The sequence below is a fragment of the Protopterus annectens genome, chromosome 10.part0, assembly GCF_019279795.1.
Source record: "Protopterus annectens isolate FY-2018-M chromosome 10.part0, PAN1.0, whole genome shotgun sequence".
NCBI classification, from domain to species: Eukaryota; Metazoa; Chordata; order Ceratodontiformes; family Protopteridae; genus Protopterus; species Protopterus annectens.
This window is the reverse complement of record NC_056744.1, coordinates 1,708,135,481-1,708,158,830: the sequence shown is the minus strand read 5'-3', so window position 1 is coordinate 1,708,158,830 and position 23,350 is coordinate 1,708,135,481. Positions and strand designations below refer to the sequence as shown.

The 23,350-nt window shown below is 37.8% G+C and overlaps 1 protein-coding gene across 1 annotated transcript in view; it reads left to right on the top strand.

The window, feature by feature from the left end:
- LOC122814457 overlaps positions 1 to 23,350 on the top strand; it is a 1,903,843-nt gene that overhangs the window by 1,738,815 nt on the left and 141,678 nt on the right. Inside the window, 2 exon segments of the mRNA XM_044087037.1 lie at positions 3,467 to 3,562; positions 22,176 to 22,490. Of these exon segments, the coding sequence (XP_043942972.1) occupies positions 3,467 to 3,562; positions 22,176 to 22,490 (411 nt within the window).

Here is a 23,350-nt window from a genome sequence, read left to right as displayed (position 1 = left end):
GACATTCAGCGAAGCATTTTAGTCCATATAAGACAGTTTCTACTAAAACCAAAAACTTGCACTTAGTTTCACAAAAAATATAATGTAATAACCCATCTGTGTGGCACAAAGGAACAGACCTGATGACAACCCAGAACACCAGCTGACAGTTCCTGGTTGTGGAAGAACCTGGTAAGGAAGTGTGGCCGTGTGCAGCTTATGCTGGTTTGTCCATCCTGGGGAGGGGGGAAATTGTGCTCCCGATCATATGATTAGTCAGTTTCAGTGGAGGTTTGCATGTTCACACTGGCTGTCCAACCAGACGATGGTGTCTTGGAGATATCTAGCTGGCGATGGTAGTTTTAGGGTATGTTTTAAGCATGCACAATGCATGGGGAGATCACACAGTGCTCCTGATTGATATTGCTGTCCATGTCGGCCACTGGAAATGGAATTAAGGCTATTCAAGGGGAAAACCCCAATGGCTGTATGCATAACACATTATGCAATCTGCTCTCTCCCACAGTTGGAAGGAGATTCCTTGATAACAAGGTTGATGATCAGCGAGGAGAAAAATAAAAAATATAAACAAAAATAAATATAAAAAAACTGAATCATGACCACTTTTTTCATTCATTGCGATGTAGAAAAGTAATTTGATACACTCCGCCTACAAAGTCCACACACAGAACCTGCAATCCTGTAAAACAAAATACACTGGCCATCTAAATTTAACCCACAAAACATTAAATACAGTCATATTAGAACAATACATAAAAAAAAAAGTAAAAAAAACCCAGACCATGCCTGCTTAATGAGCAAATAGCATTACTGACAAAATGTGATATTAGCTGTTTCATTAATAATAAACTCTAAAAGTACAGTTGAAATATAAAACTAATAAATCTAATTGGCTAATAGAACACACAGGTTGTGGGTGGCATGAGTACTGTTAGAGAATATTAGGGTGTCTGTAGTGTCCTGCAGGGCTTAGTGCTGCGACCACATTTGTTTGGTATTTAGTTCTATGTTCTGAGCATGGTCATATCCAGGGCCTATGGGATGATATTACACATGACATATTGTCTGGTAGTTTAACTAGTTTCCAATCCATTTTCAATTTAAGTAACCTGGAAAAAAGGGTTTGTACCCCCAATTTCTATGAGACATCAGTGATTCCATGTAATAATAATGTTGACTGATCAATGGTCAAAGGTGAAAAATTTTAAATGGGAAGTATTTGTCCACTTTGAAAATATAATGGAAATAATTGATTTAAGGAAGGCCTTCTTTATTTGTAAAAGGGGGGTACAGTATAAAAATAAGGTTCAAAGATCTATTTTAAAAATGCAGTAAAAACGGTATTAAATGTGAAGAAAAAAATGTGGTTACATAAATGAAAATAATGTTAAAAAAAGATCCCAGAAATGCACTAAGTAAACATGCACAGTTGTGTATCAGATTTGACAAATTTGTATTTATTGTCCTGAGCAGAATGATAATGGACAAAAGTGGGGGGAGCGGAGAAACAGGACTTGAGAATAGGAAATTGGTTCAGATACTATGCATGTGCCGAGGAAAACTTTCAGTGCATGTAAAACCAAAATTAAAAAAAAAAACGGTATCAACACTGTTTTTTGCAGAAGGGCGAGCCCCATTGCATCCTCTGCTATTAGTATATGTTAACTCCGAGGTTGCGCAATGCTGGGGAAAGGGTATATTTCGCAACCTTTGAACTATGTTGTCTCGCACATTTGTTGACCATCTGTGTAGTCAACTAAATTTTCTCTCCTGAGCAATCAGGAATCACACTAACTTTTTCCAGCAGGACCTGGATAATTGGATGGCTATTCGCTATTCATAACTTCACCCCAGGTTTGACTGGCCAAGCCCTTTGGGTGGTATAGTATAGAGCAGGAACTAGCAAGGGGTAATGGTTGCAAGACTCGGGGGGTGGGGGGGCTTGAACTTCCTATGATTATTTATTATAACATCACTAAATAGTAAAGTAAGTCAAATAAATGTACTTTCATCACGAGAAGAAAAGAATGATTACAGTTTAGTTCAACTGCTAGTGGGGAAAATGACACTCAAGTCCAGCCGTAAAATCCTATACATATAACTTAAATCCCTGTTTAGCTGAGACATTTGATGTGAATGCAGCCCTGTTCAGCGGAGTCTTGGGGAATGAAGGCAGCCCTGTTCAGCAGAGACTTGGGGAATGAAGGCAGCCCTGTTCAGCAGAGACTTGGGGAATGAAGGCAGCCCTGTTCAGCAGAGACTTGGGGAATGAATGTAACCCACGTAAATAAATTGGAAACGTGCATATGAATTCATGTTGGTTAAGTCACAGTTTAGTAGAGTAAAATAGGAGCCTGATCTTTCTTGAATTTGGAGGTTAAACTCCCATTTCATTGTCATTTTCTTTTTGTAAGTTTTGTGTTAGGCGATCAGGTTTTCTTTCATTGGATTATGTTGCATTTAGTTGAAGGTAGGTGTTTTGGCAAGTTGTGGTTTAATATTAATTTTTATGTAGCTGTATGTTTTTATTTTTTGTGGAGGGACATGTGATTGTATGAATGTACAGGTAAGGGTGATTTTTTCCCATTGCAGCACTTTTATGAGATTTTTTGAGTTGGTACATATAAACAGCAAATAAAAAAGAAAATTCTGTTATTTTGACTGAGATATGTTTGTGTGGGCTCCAAATATTTTAAAATTGCGAAAGACAAAAACAGACTTGTGTGTATAACTGTATATGTGTATGTTATTTTTCTTGTTTTCATCTTACTTGTTTTGTTTACTTTTTATTAAAAATCTTTCTCTCTCTCATACATATATATATATATATATATATATATATATATATATATATATATTATATATATGTGTGTGTATATGTAATTTTTTTTTTTTGGTGTACAGTCCAAATTTGGAGCAGCAGCAGATAGAAAGATACATGTAGTCTTGAACAACTTTACTTACCAGAGAGTAAAATAAAATTGTTGGAATTCTGACTGCCTAGCAGACATAAGACATTATTCATGAGATTCTGAGGAAAGTGGATGTGGGGTTGTTAGCTTTTTCATTGTGTCTTATAGGTAACAAAACCGATGGCCATGGTGACTGTCAGCCCCTTCCCAGTATTATTTCGGAGTACGACTGCATTTTATAGTTTTCTAACCACACCATGCTAGAGCGCCTACTGCCATTTTCATTGTATTTCCACTACCTTTTAAAAATAAAATTTAAGGATGTGCCATTTCCATACTCAGTTATATAGTTCACGAAACAAATAACGGTGTAGTATCGATGTGTATTAAACTAACAGTGCCATTTGTATATCTGTTTGTGTGGATATTCTTTTCAAAGTAGCAGGTTTAGTTACTGTCTATGTATGCAGAAGTAACTTGATATTTTTACATCCCAGATTCTTCTTGCTTATGCATTTTACTTTTTTTCTTTCTTTTTTTGTGTATGTCTGTAGGACAAAGTTAAAAGAGCCTTGTCAACCATCAGATCCAAAGTTGGCGTTTTAAAAAATATACAAAACAAGAGTGAGAAGGAACTCAAAGTCATGCATGTACGTAACTGACTGTATTTTGTTTGTAGAGCTCTTAAATACAAGTAGCTGTGGCAAATGCCCAGTGGCTTCTGGTTTGTATTTGCCTCATATTATTTAAAAAATATTTTTTGTGGCATGTGTGTTTAACAGTTATTGATACATTGTTGTTTTTCTGTAGTATATCTCTGATGTCTGCATAATGTTTTCTCCCCCCCCCTTGCCTCATACTTTTTGGTTTCTACCCCCGTTTCCCCTGGACTAACACCACACCCAGCCTGGGGCCGGCATGGAATGTAAGGGCATTCTGTGGGGTCTTGCCAGCAACTGCTTTTGTGAGGGGGAGATATTTTTGTATTATGACCTACCTGTTAAAGTGTGCTGAACAATGAATAAAATATTATAATTAAATATTCTGTAAATATGCTGAAAAATAAAATATTAAATAAAAAGTTGCTTGAATGTAGGTATAGTGTTTAGCAATGTGAATTGAGCATTTATACTACGTATTTGATTTGAAAAAAAGAACCTCTATTAACAGACATGTTTTCTCAAAGTGTCAGGAAAAAAGTCTAATTCTGCAGAACAGTTTGACAGAAGCTTTCTTACAGACTTCTGTTAATGGACATTTTTTTTTACAAAATTAGCATTATGTGCTTTTTCACAAGATGTTTTCTGACAATATCAGCAAAAAAGTTTGATGTGCTTTCTTACAGAAGAATGGACATGATCAGCAAAAAAACAATGTGTACGTGCTTTCCCTTAAGATATTTTCTTAATTTACTTTTTAGAGTTGTTTTTTTTTTTATTGTATGCTTTCCCACAAGCATCAACAGAAGTGTTTTAACAGATGCTTCTGTACAAAGTCCAAAAAGAGATACCAAGAGGAAAAACAGGATCCAAAAGTCACACAGGAAAACCAATTGGTTAAAAATATTTGTTAGTTGGGGTGTTTTGTAGACACCCTTAGGTTTATGGATATCAGTTGGGTATGACTACCCTGTGTTTCCAAAAGTCAAAACTCCTCTTATGCTGTGCTGATGATGTCATAAGAAGGCAGAAACATGCATGTCCACTGCTAGAGGGGTTTGGATTTATTGGCCTGAATTTGTCCATAAAAAGATGTAAAAGTAAAAGAAAAAGTCATGGACATTCAGAATTGCCATTTAGCTGAGACACCTGATATCCTTAAAGGGTAATTTACATATATCCCATGTTGCCTCTGATTTAAGAAGTTTAGGGTATCACACAGTGGAAATTCTAGCTTTGCTAGATTTTTCTTTTTGTGTATTTGACCAATTGGTTTTCCTGTGTGACCTTTTTAAACGTTGTTTTAGTTTGTTAGTTGGGATATTTTGTAGACACCCTTAGGTTTATGGATATCATTTGGGTATGACTACCCTGTGCGTCCAAAAGTCAAATATTCCTCTTAGGCTGTGTTGATAATGTCATAAGAAGGTAGAAAGATGCATGTCTGCAGCTAGAGGGGTTTGGCTTTATTGGCCTGAAATTGTCCATAAAAAGATGTAAAAGAAAAAAGTCGTGGACATTCAGAATTGCCATTTAGCTGAAACACCTGATATCCTTAAAAGGTAATTTGCATATATGCCATGTTGCCTCTGATTCAAGAGGATTAAGGTATTACACAGTGGAAATTCTAGCTGTATTAGAGAATTAGAATTCATACTGATCATGAAGTAAATCTTAAACATGAAAGCTAAAAGCTGTAACAGCATTAAGTATCGTCTGTTATAAGAATAAGTTATTTCATAGTAACTGCACTAAACGTAAAGTAGTATTGTACTGCAAAGTATATTTTCTCATCAGGGCAGCTTGCAAGGCTCTGTGTCTTAAAACAGATTGCAAATGCAGTTATGCAGACCTCTGTGTTATAACCAGATGTTGATTTCAGCAGTAAACAGCCAATAAGACTTAGTGTCTTGAGAAGACTTTTATTTCAGTACAGCACAGCAGCACCTTCATAAATTAATTTTTCACTACCCTCTCTCCTAACCTTATCCTGGTGTCATGCAAGGGTTCCTTCTGATAATAGTCCATGCCTCCACTCAAGGCTCTCCGAGATGAATGTCCCTCCTGTGAAGACTGGTAGAGAAGGGTGAAGGCTGCCAGCTTAGCCAGATAGAATTGTGTAGATAGTTCTGTCATTTGTAAATATGAGTGTTGAACTGCAGGCTTGTGTTTTTTTGGATGGAAGACTGTGCTGTGAAATGTTGAACTTAAAACAATGTAGCAACATTGCCCTCTGCTTTGAAATTAAAATTATTTCATGACTGCTTTTGATGCTTACACGTTGGCTCCAGTCCGGCTAGATGAAGGCTTCCTGCCTATTGTTTTGAGGCTAAGGTTGATGACCGTTTGCATGTGGGGTGTCCTTTGTTGCTCTGGGTATAGAGGAATGTAGATGCAGTTTCTGTCAGCCTGGGAACACTGGGAGGGTGTAAAGGATGGTGTCGTGTTTATCAGAGCTGCAGTGGAAATTTAAACAGTGAGGACCAGAGATTATTAAGCATTTTTGTCTTGAAACATCCAACTCAGCACTGCCTTATGCTCTCATTATGTAAGTAGTATGTTAGAACTGTGTTTTCTCCTAAAAGTAGCTAGGAATTAGAAAGTTTAGACTAAATGATTTCTGTGATATCAGAACTGTACTACTGATTTATTTTAAGTATTTCTGTGTGACCTCTGAAATCTCTTGACTAGCACTGACTGTGTAGTAGAAAGTATTGTCTTGTGGTTTTAATTATATATTATTGCATATTTTAAAACCTTTTAACTGTGGCTGGTTTGTGTAGAGATAATTTAAGCTTTAGAGTACATTGCATATTTATAGAGTTTATTGTACGAAGCCACTCTAATAAGCCTTGACTGATTAGTCACACTTATCAATTGGATAATAATATTGCACAGTAATAATTGGACACCCTTTTAAAGGCCTTTGAGTAGCTGATAAATATTAGCCGGGTGTTGGCAGTTGGTACTACCGTATAGTCTGGGTAAAAGGGGCACAGCTGAAGAACTTGTGCCAGCCTTCCCCACAAGTATCTGCGTGGTTGTATAACCTCTTATCTCAAAGTGTGTGTGTGTGTGTGTGTGTGTGTGTGTGTGTGTGTGTGTGTGTGTGTGTGTGTGTGTGTCGTTAGCTACTTAGACAGGGACTTGAAGCACTGGTTGGAGAGAGAGGGTGCTGGAGATTTTAGCTTGCCCAGCTAGGCTGAGATCTGGACCCTATAGCTGTGCCAGTGGGGAGTCTTACTGGGGATCTGGGGAGCAAGGGAGCGACCAGCTCCAGACTGACTGTGATCTCTGTGTGCTCTTAAGGGAAATTGCACTTTACTGTGTGTATTTGTTATCCTTTCCTCATATATGAGACGCCCTTTCTGGTGTTAGTGGTGAGGATTGAGGCCCCTTGATTGCTGGGCCAGGGCATGGGCGTCGCACCTCACTTGGGATAAGCATGGCCATACCTTCCAGCCATCAACTGAACCTCATTTGACCAGACTGTAGTCAGATCTCTATTCCTCTACATCATGATTCTAGCTTGTCCATGTAATGTTGAGAAAAAGTAGAACCATTTTGGAAGCCAGTGGATTCATGTGATTTTTGCTTTAGATAAAATAGGCAGTAACACAGCGACACAAGTTATCTTTATGCATCCTATGTATGACAGAGTTTTTATAAAGTAAATGTCAAAGCAGTACACAGCAAATAATGCCTCCTTCAGTGTAGAAAGAAGCCCTCAAGGCTAAAGCTTGGGTACTACCTAGACCTCAGTGCCACAATGTTTCTAAATAGATTGAACCGGACCTCATAAAAGTGATACCATATTAAATGTCTGGCAATTAATATGCTCTGAACAATCAACTTGCTTCAGCCAAATGGTGCCATATGTTGACCCCCCCCCCCTTCACAACCTGTATGTGAAACATTCACAACCCTTTACAACACTTAACAAATTTGTTTGATAAATTCATCCCCTTGAAGTTTCAGTATTCTGGAAAAATTCTAAAATAGACATAATTGGTAGAGTTATAATATCAAAAAATTATTAAATCAAAAGAAAAGGTCATTGGAAGCCTTCCGACTTTAACCAGCCCAACACAACTAGATTAAGGTCATTGCCATCCAAAAATGAACTCACTAAAACAAGCAAAAGATGCAAAACTTCATTTGAAATGAAACTTTTTGTAGGTGACACCATAATCAAACCTTGTACAACTACATCTAATGAATGAAGCTGAGTAAACATGAATGTAATTTGCTAGAGCAAATCGGTATCACCATAACAAAGACAGTAGATATAGGTATCACACTAGTTTACAGATATGGAGCAATTTTCAGGTCCCAAAAAGGAAACCACATTCATTCTTCCTTCCTAAAACATGAGTCACCTTAGGTTTCATCAGAAATGGGTTGTCTCTTCTCAGTGATGTCAGAAGGATCATTTCCATGTTACAGATGTGATATTGGGATACCTTATTTGTGTAAACTGAAACAGCTTAATATACTAGTGCCTTTGACCTGGTTGATCATACTGTTTGTCTAACCCCTTACAAGAGATCAAAATAAGTTCAGAAACCACCCTCTGGTACTGATGTTTCAGAGTTAAGATAGTTTTCGTCTTATCACTAGCATGCTTGAGTGTACCACAGGGTTCAATTTTGACCCCTCTACTATTTTCTGTTTTCAAAAATAAACTTCAACTTGACCTCCCTTGACTACAGCTCCTCTTATACTCTGATGACACGGTCATTGTTTTGGTCTAACCCTACAATTAGCATTAATAAAAACAACTACAAGCAGAACTGCACACCTGGTTTTGCACCAAACTCAGCCCCCCCAAAAAATAAGCTAAATCCATACTGTTTGGCATGAAGAAGGCACACTAAAGCCCTGACTCCATAGACCTTGGCAGTGTCATTGAATCCACCACCTCATTTAGATACATTGGACTCTGGCTTGACCAATCTCTCAACTTCCAAGTCCACATTCAGAAAGTCATAACTAAAGTCACTTGCTTACTATTCTGGGACCAAAATATATCTCAATTTCTATCACAACCTACAAAGGCAGTTATAAGCAAAAGGGTACTGCTTGTTCAAGTGATAATTGGCCTCCCCCTGTATGCCACTGACTCACTTAAACAAAATGTGACTGTTCGTAACAAATTCTCCTTGGTATGAACATCACCTTAAGAAGACAAATTAGTTACCCATTCAAGGAAAAGCTAGCCTCATTCTTGGTTCCCTTCTTTTCAAACCCTTTCAAAAACCACACCCCATCCTTCTTTACAATGAGACTACTCATGTACATCCTTAGAATCTAGGCCTTACTTCGGCCTACTTTTCTAACTCCTTCCACAGAATTACATTCCAGTGAGCACAACTTCTCTCTTCTTTCCCCTAAGCTTTGGCATTTACCTTCACATCCCCTTTCTGAAATATAATGCAATAAACACTTCAGTCCTTAATTCAACATTACTGATTCTAGAAGATGTAAATAATTTCTTGGAGATTACTCTTTCTCACATGTGCCACATTGTACTTTTCCCAAAAAAAACTATGCAAATTATGTTTAGCTACAGCACTTCAAATTTTAGTGAATAACTGAAAAAAGTAAAATGGTGTACATTGGCTTTTTTTAACCACACATGACCTTCATTTAAAAAAATGCAAGAAGATAAAGATATGGACAAGAAATGTATTTTTGACCAAGAGTGAAATTCGTTTGGAATTGTCAAAACACTTTGATGATGTTCAACCATTAAGTAAGATTAAGGACAAACTGAATTTGGACTGTGTAACTGGAAGAGGGTATAGATTTTCTGATTGAGAATGGTCATTTAAATCCCATTGATAATCCGATGAATGTCGCTACAAGTAAGTGTATTCTGTGTTGTAAAGGACAACTAGAAATGTTTCTTGTGTGGAGAAGTAGAGGATTTTACAAATAATGTCCTGCAATTAATGTGTGAAACATCTAGGCAATTGGGACATAATAAGAAAATACAAGCATACAAATATTTCAAATATTGGCAGTAATGCCCTTCTAGCATGGCAGTATAAGAAAACATTCATTCCTACAGTAAATGTCATTAAAAACAATCTGAACTAGTGCTTGCTTTAATGTAGTTTTGCAGTCTATTCCATACATCAGCTACTGTCTCAGAGAACCAGTTGTTACCTCTGTCATTCCTGTATGATCTCTCTCACATCTGATGATTCTGTACTACTTGTTGATAACTTTCCCAGAGGTAATTGTTTCTGAATGCCACATGTATACATATCTGAAGAAGGTGTCCTCTTAAAAATCTATGTGAGATGCTGTACATGTTCAGATATTTTAACCTTTCATAATAACTTAAACTTTCATATCCATAGATGCATTTGTTATATTAACACAAAATCTTCCCAGTTATTTATGCTAGTTTTCTTACAAGGTTTCCATATTATTATTACATTTTTGTGTTTAATGCAACTGTACAGATAATGATTTCATCATTTCTATTTTCCAAGCCAACTTGGTGGATATAGGCATCTTGTGACAATGTAGAAATTCTCATATTTACTGACAACCACTTATTCCGTAAAGATTCAGACACAGTATGTGAAAGGTGTACTTATGCAATGACACTGAAAGCTAAACTGCACATACAAGTGCACGTCAGGTTGATGAAACCATGCAGACAACATCCACCTCACACAGCACGCAACACACACAGACATAATGTATGCTGAGGCACAATCTTCCTTAACAGTAGAGATCACCTGGACTGCTCATTGTTAAAGCCATGCCTCAGCAAGCCCAAAGGTACTCGGGATAAACAGCACCTAACAGCACACGTGCTGTCATTCTCCGTGTAGCTCCAACCACTTAGCCACTAAGGCAAATGCACTTCTCAGGAATCTCATCATAGAGGGCTCCATTGTAAGATATACTGGTGCCCCTTTACCCAGGCTGAGCAAGAAGTTAACTGTTAAGTCACTTATGTGGAGCCATAATCCACCACTAAGGCAAGCAAACATACTTCTCAGGACTCTCATCATAGAGGGCTCCATTGTAAGATATACTGTGTCATTCTCAGTGTAGCCCCAAACACTAAGCCACTAAGGCAAGCAAACGCACTTCTCAGGACTCTCATCATAGAGGACTCCATTGTAAGATATACTGGTAACCCTCTAACCAGGCTGAGCAAGAAGTTAACTGTAAGTCGCATATCTGGAGCCATAATCCACCACTAAGGCAAGTAAATGCACTTCTGAGGACCCTCTTCATAGAGGGCTCCATTGTATGATATACTGGTGCCCCTCCAACCAGGCTGAACAAAAAGTTAACTATTAGTCACGTGTCTGGAGCCGTAGTCCACCAAATCATGCAAGCACTCCATCATTATACAACATGTACCAGTATCATTCCATCATATTATTGGAAACACTTACTATCCAACCTAACACCCTGCTTATGGGAGACTTTAATTATCCCTTTATAGACTGTGAATCTTACACGGCCTCAAATCCTCAGGCACAGAGTTTCCTGGAATTCATAGATACAAACACCCTTGACCAAATACTGAATATGCCCACTAGAAGCTCCAACATACTGGACATCATGCTATTAAATATGGGACAATGCTACACCCCCCAATGTCTCTTCCCCAATAAGGTCTGACCATTACTCTGTCTCCCTCAAAATAAAAGTCAACTGCATAACCCCATTAAAAAAACAGTAACAATTAGGTAACTATATCAAGGCAAATTACCTGTTATAAAGTGATGGTTTTTCAAAATTCAGTGCCCCTGAAAACTTAGAGAATGCAACAGCCAATGCTGAGTTGCTCTCAGAAACTCTGTGCATCCGTGTCAACAGTTGCACAGAGGCTGCTGTACCTATAAGAAGTAAGCCAAAGAATAGACCCAGAGAAAAAACTGCCATGGTGTCATCCCAGTTTAAACAGGATCTACAACAAAAGGAAAAATAAATATGGCAAAAATCAGAAAGGGTAATTCCCATAAAGATAATTCTGTCTTATCAAAGTAAATAGGCAACTCAGAGGGCTAATTAGATTAAGCAAAGCCAACTTTGAGGTTAAGATATCCTCCTAGGTTTAAGATAACCATAAGGCCTTCAACAGCCATGTCAGAAACCTGAAGGACAGCACACTGCAGTGAGCTGAAATGGCAGCTAATGGTGCCACATTCACCAAGCCTGGCAATATAGAAAACGTGTTGGTGGATACATTCAGTTCCACATACCCCCCCCTCATGCCCCACTCATTCTGCAAAAAATACCCTCAAACATAATCCCTCCAACTATAACTAGAGAGCATGTACTAGGTGCACTCACTAAACTCAAGAACACTACCTCAGTGGGCCCTGATAACATCCCAGGATGCCTCCTGAATACTCTAAAATAATGACTTATCAGGACCCCTGGAGTCATTAGTTAACTGCAGTCTTAAAACAGGCTTTATGCCACATGAATGAAGGACTGCAATGGTCATCTCCCTTCATAAGGGTAGACCTTCAACAGCTCCTGGAAACTACAGATGTGATAGTCTGACTAGTCTTATTTGCAAAGCCATGGAAGAATTACCATAGAGGTTATCAACAATGGCATAGGAGACCTCCAGACACTGGATCCATCTCTGTTTGGCTTTGCAAAGAAAGGCCATACTTGCTGAACCTGGTGGACCTCTTTGAAATTGTCACTTAGGCAGTGGATGAGGGGGAAATCTCTGCATCCTAAAATAATGGAATCCAGCAGGCGCTTTACAGATCAGATGCAGTTCACTTGGCACTTTCTCAGGAGTACAATCTACTGAGCTCCAGCTTAACTGTAATCCAATAAAAGGTGTCAACTTATATAATGCAAAAAAGCTTCATTTCACCAAGGAATACTAAATGGAAGCACCAACAGCACCACCAAAAACATCAGAGTAAGATTAAAAAAAAAAAAAACTAAGTGCCAGCATCCTCTTTTTTTCCGGACTATCCAGAAATTAAATTGATTCTATGGTATTCCAGAAAACACTGTAAGAACTTCAGTAGTCTGTTTCAAAATGGAAACAGACTAAGGGAGATTGTTACATTGGCTGAGTTACTATGCTTTTTTTTACAGAAAAGCATAGTAAATCGGCTGAAAGCAAACTTCAGGAATGGAAAAAGTAGCTGTTCCCTGTCAACTAATGTCACAGTGACATCACAAAATAGGTGGGCCATAGGCAGGAGAGGGGTTGGGAATGGGTGGAGTTATGGGTAATGCAGGGGCAACCTTACCATACCCATCTGGGACTTCATCAGAGTTGCATCAACCAGCTCCTTCCAGCAAAATAAATAATTGTCCACCAGTCAACATTCATTTAGATTATTGAATTAATCATAAATATAGTAAAAAATATCAGTGCAGTAAAAAGTCTTAAAGCTTAAAGATACAATTAAAACATATATTGCAATGCAAAATAATAATGATAATAATATTGATAATTAGTTATTATCATGCACTGTTACAGACTGTTGGCCCTAATATTTAATATACTCTCAACAGACAAGAGTTATTGAGCTGGGGGTTGGCATGCTTTAAGCCTCAGTTGCTAAATCAGTTGCTTCAGTTCTAATACATTTTCTAAATCACTTCCCTTGAAGAACCTAATACTCTTGTCAACTACAAAAATATAAATTTCTTAAAATTCTTACAAGTGACCGAGTGCTTATAAAGGACATTGTTGGAGTAATGTTTTTAGCATCATATAGGTGTTCCCTCATACAGTCTCTTAGCCTATTGTTGGTTTTTCCAATGTAGACTACTGTACATGAGCTATGTGTGGCTATGTAAACTACATAGGTGATATCACAGTTACATTTACCTAGACATACCAGGCTATGAAAACCCCCCTCAACTCATAGACAGGAACCTTCATGAATAAGTCAGCAATATTTATATCTACCGCATATTGTCATATGGTGGAAATGATTTATTGACAGTCCCCTAGTCTTCTTTATACTGAAACCCCTTACTAAAGACCACAACCAGCTGTCCACCAAATATTTTCTTTTATTTCTGTGTTAAGGCGTGCTAGATTTAATGTTTTTAATTTTTGAAACACATCCCTTCCCGAGAGTGGTGTGTCTTTATTTCAAAAAGGTTTCCATTTTGTACCAAACTTTAATGTGGTCCTTGTCAAATTATTAATTCATTTGAAACTATACATTAGAAATTTGAATATGAGATTGCTTTTTTTCATGTAAGGTTGTCATTATATCTGAACTAAATGTCAGAAGGAAGATTGTGCTTTTGCCCTCGTCTAATTCACTTCTAGCCAGATTTGAGGGGCTATGTGACAATAAGTTTAGACAACTTTGAGGCAGAAATTCATTGACAACTTCTCAGTGGATGAAAGGCTGTTTTAAACCATTTAAGGAAGGGTAGAAGTGTGAGAGTCATGAAACCTGACAAAGGCAGTGGGGTAGTGATTATGAACAGTATTGACTACTGTTTTAACACCTAAAAGCAAGAGGTTCTCTGGTTCGATCCTCTGCTGGGGTGCCTTCTGTGCGTAGTCTGCATGTCCTCACTGTGGTCGCGTGGATTATTCTCCGCGTGCTCTGGTTTCCTCTCACATCCCAAAGACATGCTGTAGGTGGATTGGACACTCTAAATTAGACCTAGGTTTGAGTGCGTGCATGTGTGTGCCGGTTGGTCGCAGGGCTGGCAACTCGACACCGTAAAACTCCACTGCCAATCATGAGCAGACAGGTGATCTGCTGTGTCGACCCCTAACAGGGAAAATCTGAAAGAAGAAGAAGAATTGACTACTGTTTTAAAATGTTTAAATTATTATCAGATGAACTTGCCTTCAAGAATGTCAAAGAATGAAATCAGTATAGTTGATTTAATTTTGAATGGTTTATTGTTTCAATGATCAATTGACAAAACAATTTTTGAGTACTTAGTGGTTACTAAACAGTTGACCCCCCCCTGCACTTTTTGGTATTCCAATGATACATAAAAAAAACAGCTGTACCTTCCTTTGGACCCATAGTAGTGGCTACAGGTTTAAAAGTGAATCATTTGGGAAATATATAGATAGGTTATTTAAAATAGAGTTAGATAGATAGGTTATTTATTGCCGTTGCACAGCAATGGTGGTCCTGCTACACAAGGGTGGGGCCAAAACTGACCCTGGGAACTACCGACCAATAAGCCTGACCAGTCTGATCTGTAAGGCTATGGAGCGAATCATTAATAAATGGAGAGATTGGGAACCTCCAGTCGCTGGACCCCACACAGTTCGGCTTCATCGAGGGCAGATTATGCCTCCTGAACCTGGTGGATTTCTTTGAGACAGTTACTCAGGCTATAGATAAGGGAAAGGAGGTACACACGGCTTACCTTGACCTTGCTAAAGCATTTGACACCATTCCCCATTCAGGTATTATTGATAAGCTCACCAGCCTGGGCATAAACCCTTACGTCGCAAGATGGATATCAAACTGGCTCTCAGACAGATCCCATAAAGTAAGAGTAGCAGGATCTATGTCCGAATCCAGACCAGTAATGAGTGGTGTGCCTCAGGGCTCTGTCCTGGGGCCCCTCCTGTTTGGCATATACTTCTCAGAAGTACAGGCAAGCACGGAAGGGCTGTGGCTGACTAAGTTTGCGGACGACTACAAACTGGGTGCTATAATAGAGTCTCTGGCCGACATGGAGATCTTCCAGAAGGGCCTAAATGAGACTGATGCATGGTGTCAAAGCCATGGTCTCAAGCTAAATGCAAATAAATGCGTAGTAATCCCCTTTGGAAAAAACAGAGTACCCACAAACTACAACATAGGAGGTAATCCCCTGAAATCTGAAGAAGAAATAAGGGATCTAGGGACCCAAGTAGACAGTCAGCTTTCCTTTGATAACCATGTTGCCAAAGTGGTTAGAAAATCCTTCTATGTGACCCATCTGATCACGAAAGGGTTCGCATCAAAATCTAAGGATGTAATGGTGCCCCTCTACTCTTCCCTCATCAGACCCATTATTGAGTACAATGCACCAATTGGAATGTACCTGGCTAGACATCTCCAGCAGCTGGAGAGACCACAGAGATACCTAACCAAGAGGATTACTGGCCTCAAACAGTTGCCCTATACCTATACAGGGTCCCGATCTACATAAGACAGAGCCCCTCACTATCACTCTTCAAGAGGAACCTTGATGAGTGGATGGGTAACAGAAAGTTCACAACGGGGATCACACCAACAGCACTACTAGATAGGGGCCAAGGGTACTAGCTGCTAGTACAAGGATCTAGGGAACTACTAAAGGGGCAGTGAATACCGCACAACGTAGCTGGGCTAATATATGCCTTCAGGCAGATAGCCCAGTACCAACCTATGAACCTAAAAAATGTTTTGAAAGTACACTTTGCATATTACAGCACTCCTGGCATTTACCATAAAACCTGAAAAAGATTAGTTTTGATGAATCTCTTTTGTTTGTTACTATTGATGTGATTAATTTATTTATGGTCATCCCTCATAATGAAGGGCATTGCTTGTTTAAAGAAGTTTTGATATGTCAATACTCAATTTTAGCTGCTGAGCTCTTGGTTATTGATATACTACTTGATATAGTACTCTTCAACAATTTCATCTTCTTTTGAAGGAGAATATTTTCACCAAGTGTCAGGGGTGGCTATGGGAGCAGAACATACTCCCATATATGCCAATGGAGTTTTGGCTGAGTATGACCTTTTATTCATGCCTATTTTAGATCCTTGGACAATATTTTAATTTTACGGAAGGGCACTGAAAATGAATTAACATCTTTTATTTCTTACTTGGAGAAAGCTGCTAATTTTTTGAAGTTTATTTATCAGGTTGATTATGAGAAAATTGTTTATTTATATGTTATGATTGGGAATAATCTGAAAAGGTTTACATTGACTATTTATAGAAAAAAATACATTTTCAAATTTGTATTTACATTTTGAGAGTTGTCACCCCTTTCACCAATAAAGAGGGATCATTGAAGGCCAGTTGGTTCAACTATCAAGACTGATCACAGTAGAAGAAACTCTTGAAAAAGAACTGCACCACTTGTGGTGTATGCTAAGAGACGGAGGATACCCCCAGGTTTTATTACACTCTGTCAAAGAAGGTGTTTTAAAGGGTAGATTTGCACCCTTATTAATAGATCTTGAACAAAATAATGTTTTAGGAAGAAGTGGATCTATTATTGACAAGGATAAATTTGGGGATAAGGTCTCACCCTTTGTTGTGCCCTTTAACCATGAAATCATTAAGTATGTTGAGGCATTTAAAATCTTATGGAATTTGTTTTTCCCAGAGAAATAAAATAAACATTTGGTGGACAGCTGGTTGTGGTGTGGTTGTGGTCTTTAGTAAGGGTTTCAGTATAAAGAATTTGATTGAGTGCCGGACCAGGAGATTGTCAATAAATCATGTCCACTGTATGAGTACATGTGGTAGATGTAACTACTGCAGATTTATTCACAAAGGTCCCAGTTATTAGTTGAGGGGTTCTATCATAGCCTGATATGTCCAGGTAAATGTAATTGTGATACCACCTGTGTAGATTACATAGCCACATGTAGCTTATGTACAGCATTCTACATGGGAAAAAAACAACCATAGGCTGAGAGATCATATGAGGGAAAGCCTGTAGGATATTAAAAATATATCCAACACCACGCTTTATATGTCACTTGCACAAATTTTAATAAATCTAAATTTTTTGTAACTGACAGAATATTAGGCTCCTCAAGGGGAGATGATCTAAAAATGTATTAGAACTGAAGGAACTGATTTGGCAAGTGAGGTGTAATGTGTGCCAACCTCCAGGTCTCAATGACTTTCCATCTATTGAGAATGTATTAAATATCAATGCCAGTAGATTCTTAAAGAGCATAATAAAATTATCAATATTATTTTCATTATTATTGTACATTGCAACATGTTTCACTTGTATTCTGAATTTAAATCAGTATTTTGGATGGATTAATATATACATTTACATTTTATATAATATTATGAATTTGTTTTAAAACTATTCTGTAGAAAAAATAGTTGGTATAGCAACATATAAGCCTTGTTTCTAACAGTTTTTATTTCACCGATCTTCTTTTTTCCTCTGTGATTAATTCACTAATCTGCTAGCTGAACGTTGATTGGTGGACAGTTATTTACATAGCAGGAAGGAGCTGGTCAATACAACTCTGATGAAATTCCTGATGCTTAAGGTTAGAAAGTACTTAGTCTTCTGTACTTGTTAAAGTTTGTTTTTTTATCTGGCTCTGATGGTTTTAGTGGTGCTGGTGATGTTACTATTCAGTACTCTCTGCTGAGATAAAGATTTTTGCATTGTAGAAGTTGAAATCTTTTATTGGATTACAGTTACAAATGGAACTCACTACATTTGAGCTCCTATGAAAGCACAACATGAACTGCAACTGATCCATTATTTTGGTTACCAGTTGTTGCTGTAGTGAGTGGATTCTTGAACACAGTGCATACTGTCTACCTAGATCTGGCTAAGGCATTTGATACAGTACTCTACTCAGGCATTGTCAGCAAACTAATGGAACTAGGTATAAACCCTGTTAAAAGTCACTGAATACCCATTTGGCACACCGGTTGGACCCAGGAGGTTAGAATCAGTGAGGACACCTCAACAAAGAAGCTACTCACCCTTGAGGAGCTGTGCTAGGCCCACTCCTCTTTGCCTTCTACTTTTGGGTGTCAAACCCAATGTCAAAGGCCTGTGGCTAACCAAGTTCACAGAAGATTGCAAACTGGGAGCAATCATTGAATCCCCCAAGATGAGAGTTACATAGGGACAGATTTCAAAAGACTTACTTACTACAGTGTATTACACCAGAGTAAAATCACTTACACAGAGAACAGGTCTTTTGGAATATGCCCCCTGTGTAAGCCTGTTTATAAATAGGCCTTCACTGTAGTAAGTCAGTTACACTGACAGCAACACTTTTGGAATCTAGCACATAGGGTTTAACATTTAGCTTGTATAGTTTTTCTGTAATACCTATGTGGTATCCTACATATGCATGCTGGAATATAGTTTTTAGTAACAATTCTGACAATAATTTATCCAAAATAACCTTGAAAATTTAATTATTCTGCTGCTGGAACCAAAATCTGATTGAGACACAAAGTCTTGCTGGCTGTTTACTGCTGAAATCAAAGTCTGATTATAACACAGGGTTCCTCATAGCTGCACTTACAGTCAAGTCACAAAATCTTGCAGGCTGCACAGTACTATATTAACTCTAGTGCAGTTACTAATAAATAACTTATTTCTATAACAGGTTTTATGTAGTATACTGTTACAGCTACAGCTTTAATGTTTGCTCCTGAGCACAAATATGGATGATAACCTCTCATTCTCCATTTACCTCTGAACCTGAGTTCTTACATACCCTAACACTGCTTGGTTTTAGTATTTATATACTGTTCTTCTCACACATTTTAGATCCTGTTTTTCCTCTTGGTGTCTTTTTTTGGATTCTATAAGGAAGCATCTGTGAGAAGCACTTCTGCTGATGCTTGTGAGAAAGCATTTAATACTTACTTTTTAGAGTTGTTTTTCTGCTGGTAAGGAAGCATCTGTGAGAAAGAATGTACAAATTGTTTTTCTGCTGATTTTGTGAAAAAGCGTGTCTATTCATTTGTGAGAAAGCATGTCAAACTTTCTTGCTGAAATTGTGAGAATACATACTGAATTGTTCTTTTAGAGTTTCTGCTGATTCTGTGAGACATGTCCATTAACAGGTGTTCCTTGTTTTTCAAACCACCACTTATTTTAGTCAGGGTTATGTCACATAGTATGGATGCTCATTTTACATTGTTAAGCACTATTCCTACACTTAAGCAAACTTTTATTCTGTGCTTTATTTTTTTAGAATATTTACAGCAGAATTGATTTCAACCTTTTATTCATTGTTTTGCACACTCTAACAACCTCATCCATTATTTTTCTATAACAAACATATCAGCATCAAATACCATTCTACACAACTACATTCCCACTTGGTCATTACAATCCAATAACCAAAAACTCTGCTCTGTCCACAAACCTATAAAAACTCATGAGCATGGTCTGTACTCATACCATCTTGCTAAGGCCTGGAACTCCTTATCTGTATCCATCAGGTCAGTAACCTCCCTCGAGTCCTTTAAAGCCATTCTGAAAGACTTCCTAGCCAAAATCTGGCTCTGTTTTCACTCAATCCCAGCATAAGCTATATCAATAAATATGAACAAGAATACTTATTCATACCTTAAACCTCCTTACCCCCTTCTGTTCTCTCTCAATCCCAGGATAAACTATATCAGTAAATATGAAGAAGTACCTGTTCATACCTTAAACCTCCTTACCCCCCCTTCACTCATTTCCTTGCTTCAGTAAAGCCCCCCCCTTACTCTCTATCTAAATATGCCATAACTTGTTTTTCTCCTACTTCATATTGTAATTCCTGTTTGTGTTATACTCATTTATTGTTAATTTCTCTAAGCTAGTTAAAATTTCTCTAAATATTAAATCACTGTCATACAAGTTGCATCTTTTCTTAACTGTTTTCACGTTATGTATAATTTGATGTATTATATAAACTGTAGATGTTTTTTGTATTATTTTTGAAGATTATAAAATTATTATTCTTAAAATGTTTTTATAATACTTAGGAGCGTTTCTCCCTGGCCTTCTCTGAAAATATGCACCTACCCAGTCAGACTTTCCCGAAAAATCAAATGGTTAATAAATAAATCAGTTATGCCTGTACTTTAAAGGTGAGAACCAGCACCATGGCATAGAGTAATAAAGCCCTAACAATGGCCCAGGTGACCTGGGTTCAATTAACATCTCAGGCATCTTAAGACACTGATTGGGAGGAATGGTTTTCACTGATGATGCTCAGTAAGCCAAGATAAAGTCCATTGAGAGGAGTAGCCCACTGATGAAGTCAGCAAGCATAGGGGAGTGGGCTGGTCAAGCAAGTAGGGCATAATAAAAAAAATACCCCCAAATGGAATGTGGAATGCAGAAACCTCCCCCTTGATTTCTTTAGGTTCCATGATCAACCTCAGCAAGATAGACCACTTGTGCTGTGCTGATGAATTCTATAAAAAGGTTGAAACAGGCATACCCTCAGATAGTGGGGTTTGTCTTTATTTGCTTGAATGTAACCATAAAGTCTTAAAAAGAAAGTTATGGACATTCAGAAGCTATGTTGCTAAAGCACTTGATATCCTTAAGGAGTCATTTACGTATATACCATGGGCCTCCATTATAGGAGATTTAAGGTAAAACACAATAAAAGCTGTAGTTTACCTGAGTTTTTCTAGTAGTTTTTACTACACATATGAAAGGAAATGCAGGAAAAAACACTGAGGTGGAATATTTGCATAAACAAATTGTACAGTGATGAAAAACTACTTGCCTTGTATAGGAAGTATTCCAGGAGCTAAAACGGATTAGCAAAAATTTCAGGTGCTCCATCAGAAAATGTAAGGTTACCTTCTGACTCTGTTTCCTAAGCCACTAAAAAAAAAATAAAACAAATCCTTAAGTATATCAGAAAACTCAATATTCCTTGTAGGTAGCATTTAATGGAACCATGTATTCTGAGCCTGAGACTATTGCTAAAATCCTAGCTGACAAATTAATTAACAGTTTTACCCCATGTAATCACATCACCTGCTTCCACCTCTACCCACCAAACTACACTTCCTCCCACAGTCTCTCTTAACTAGATCTTATCTGCATTGTCTAAAACTAAGAATATTGATTCCATTCTTTCAGGCAGTATTTCCGGCTGCCAACTAGAAGTGCCAAATATAACTTTGCTCAATCCTTTGTAAGGCTGTCCAGCCTTAGCCTGACAAATGGGAATGCATCAGATGTTTGGGGACCTGAAATAGGGGTATCTTTAAATAAGGCTGGGTCCTTTGATGTAAGGTCAGTATGGAACCATAAGTTGTACTAGTACCATCTGTAAAATCATGGATAAGCATATCATAACTGAACTTAAAAACAGAGGAAATCTTCAGTCCCTCAATCCAAATCATTTTGGCTTTGTTAAAAGAAGCACCTCTCTCTCTCTTCAACCTGATTAATTTGTTTTACAGGGTGAAGCCAAGGAAATTGGCCACTCTTCCATTCTGGACTTGGTTAAAGTCTTTCATACAGTCACCAATTCAGCTGTAATGAAAAAGCTCATCCATCTGCACAATAAACCCTATATTGCCTGTGGTGAGACACCAAGGGTTGCTGGTACGTCTTCCACATTAAGTAATATTACTAGTGGTGTTCCACGTGGCTCTGCCTTGGGGTCCCCTTTCTGGTTTCCACTTTTCTTACGTCAGTGACAGGTGATGTAAAATGGATATGGCTGAATGTTTGCTGGTAACTGGGCTGAGCTCAGTCTTGATGTCAGGTTTTTAGTGATGCAGACAAATGCCCTTGCCCTACGTTTGTACTAGTGGGATGGCCTCCTCTTATTATATCCTGTAAGATAAATGTAAAAATGCAAAAAATATATAAATATATGTAATGTGCAGCCATTCATTTTTTTTTATTTCTTGTTTCTTAGGAAGATGCTTATAGTTTGCAACAGTACATTAATCAAGAATTTGCAAAACTGCATCAGTTTCTCCATGAAAAGGAGCAGAAACTCATTCACCAACTTAAGACGGAAGAAGAAAAAACTCTGAATGAAGTAGAAAAAAACCTTGACTGCATCAAAAGTGATGTTATATCCACCGACATTACAGTGGTTGATGCCAACTTGGAGCTCAAGAAGCTAGTCATAGAGACTCAAGATGAAAAGGAAGAAACCAATTTATACATTAAAAATGATGTCATGGCCTTTCAGGAAACAGTACCTCATAACTCAGAAGTTGAAAAAGTAGGTATGCTTTCATTATTGTTTTATTGGAAAGTGGAATGTGTGCTTTGCAGCTGATGTGTAGAAATATTTAGAGTAATTACTGATCTATCAGCATTCTAAATTATGTAAAGATCTATGCTTAATTTTAAATTAGTTTTATTTGCATTTTAAATTCTGTGTGTAGGCATGTCAAACACTTTGTACATATAAATGCAGCTCTCTGATTTATGCAGACATATAATTGAAAGTAGTGCATGCTAGCAGTGACACACGGTTTGTTTTTGCTATGTATATTGCAGATTACTCATCAGAGATCTACTAAATATTAAATCTGAAATTTAAGATTTACTGTTTCATACCAGTTAGGCAGATCATACCTCATGGAAACATTTATCTATTTATTTTTTGGTTGTTGACTGGGAAGATGTCCTTATCGCTGTTGCAGTACTTATAACATGGGATCTCCTGCCAAGGATAACCCGAATGTCCAGCCAGTATACCAAAGTCTTTACATCCTCCTAATATTGAATGTCAGACGTGTGCTATCTGTGCAGGTGTAGGGCATAATAAGTATGCTCTATACTCAGAACTTCTTTGCCTCCAGTCCAAATGCCACAGTTGAATGTCTGTCCGAATGCCCTTTGCTAAGCTGGCTTCTAACAAGCTATTTCCATACAAGTCCCCCATTGTGGTTCCTTCTTTTTCTTGTGTACTTAAGATTTATGTCATCCAGGAGGGGAAAATGTCAGTGTGGGAGGCAGTCTCCCCATAAATACTGTCAAGAGATGGGTGCGTCACACAGTCATGCCCAATGTACCATTTGTCAGGCTTTTATTCCCAGAATGCTTCACAGCTGTCTGTCTTCTTTATATATTTAT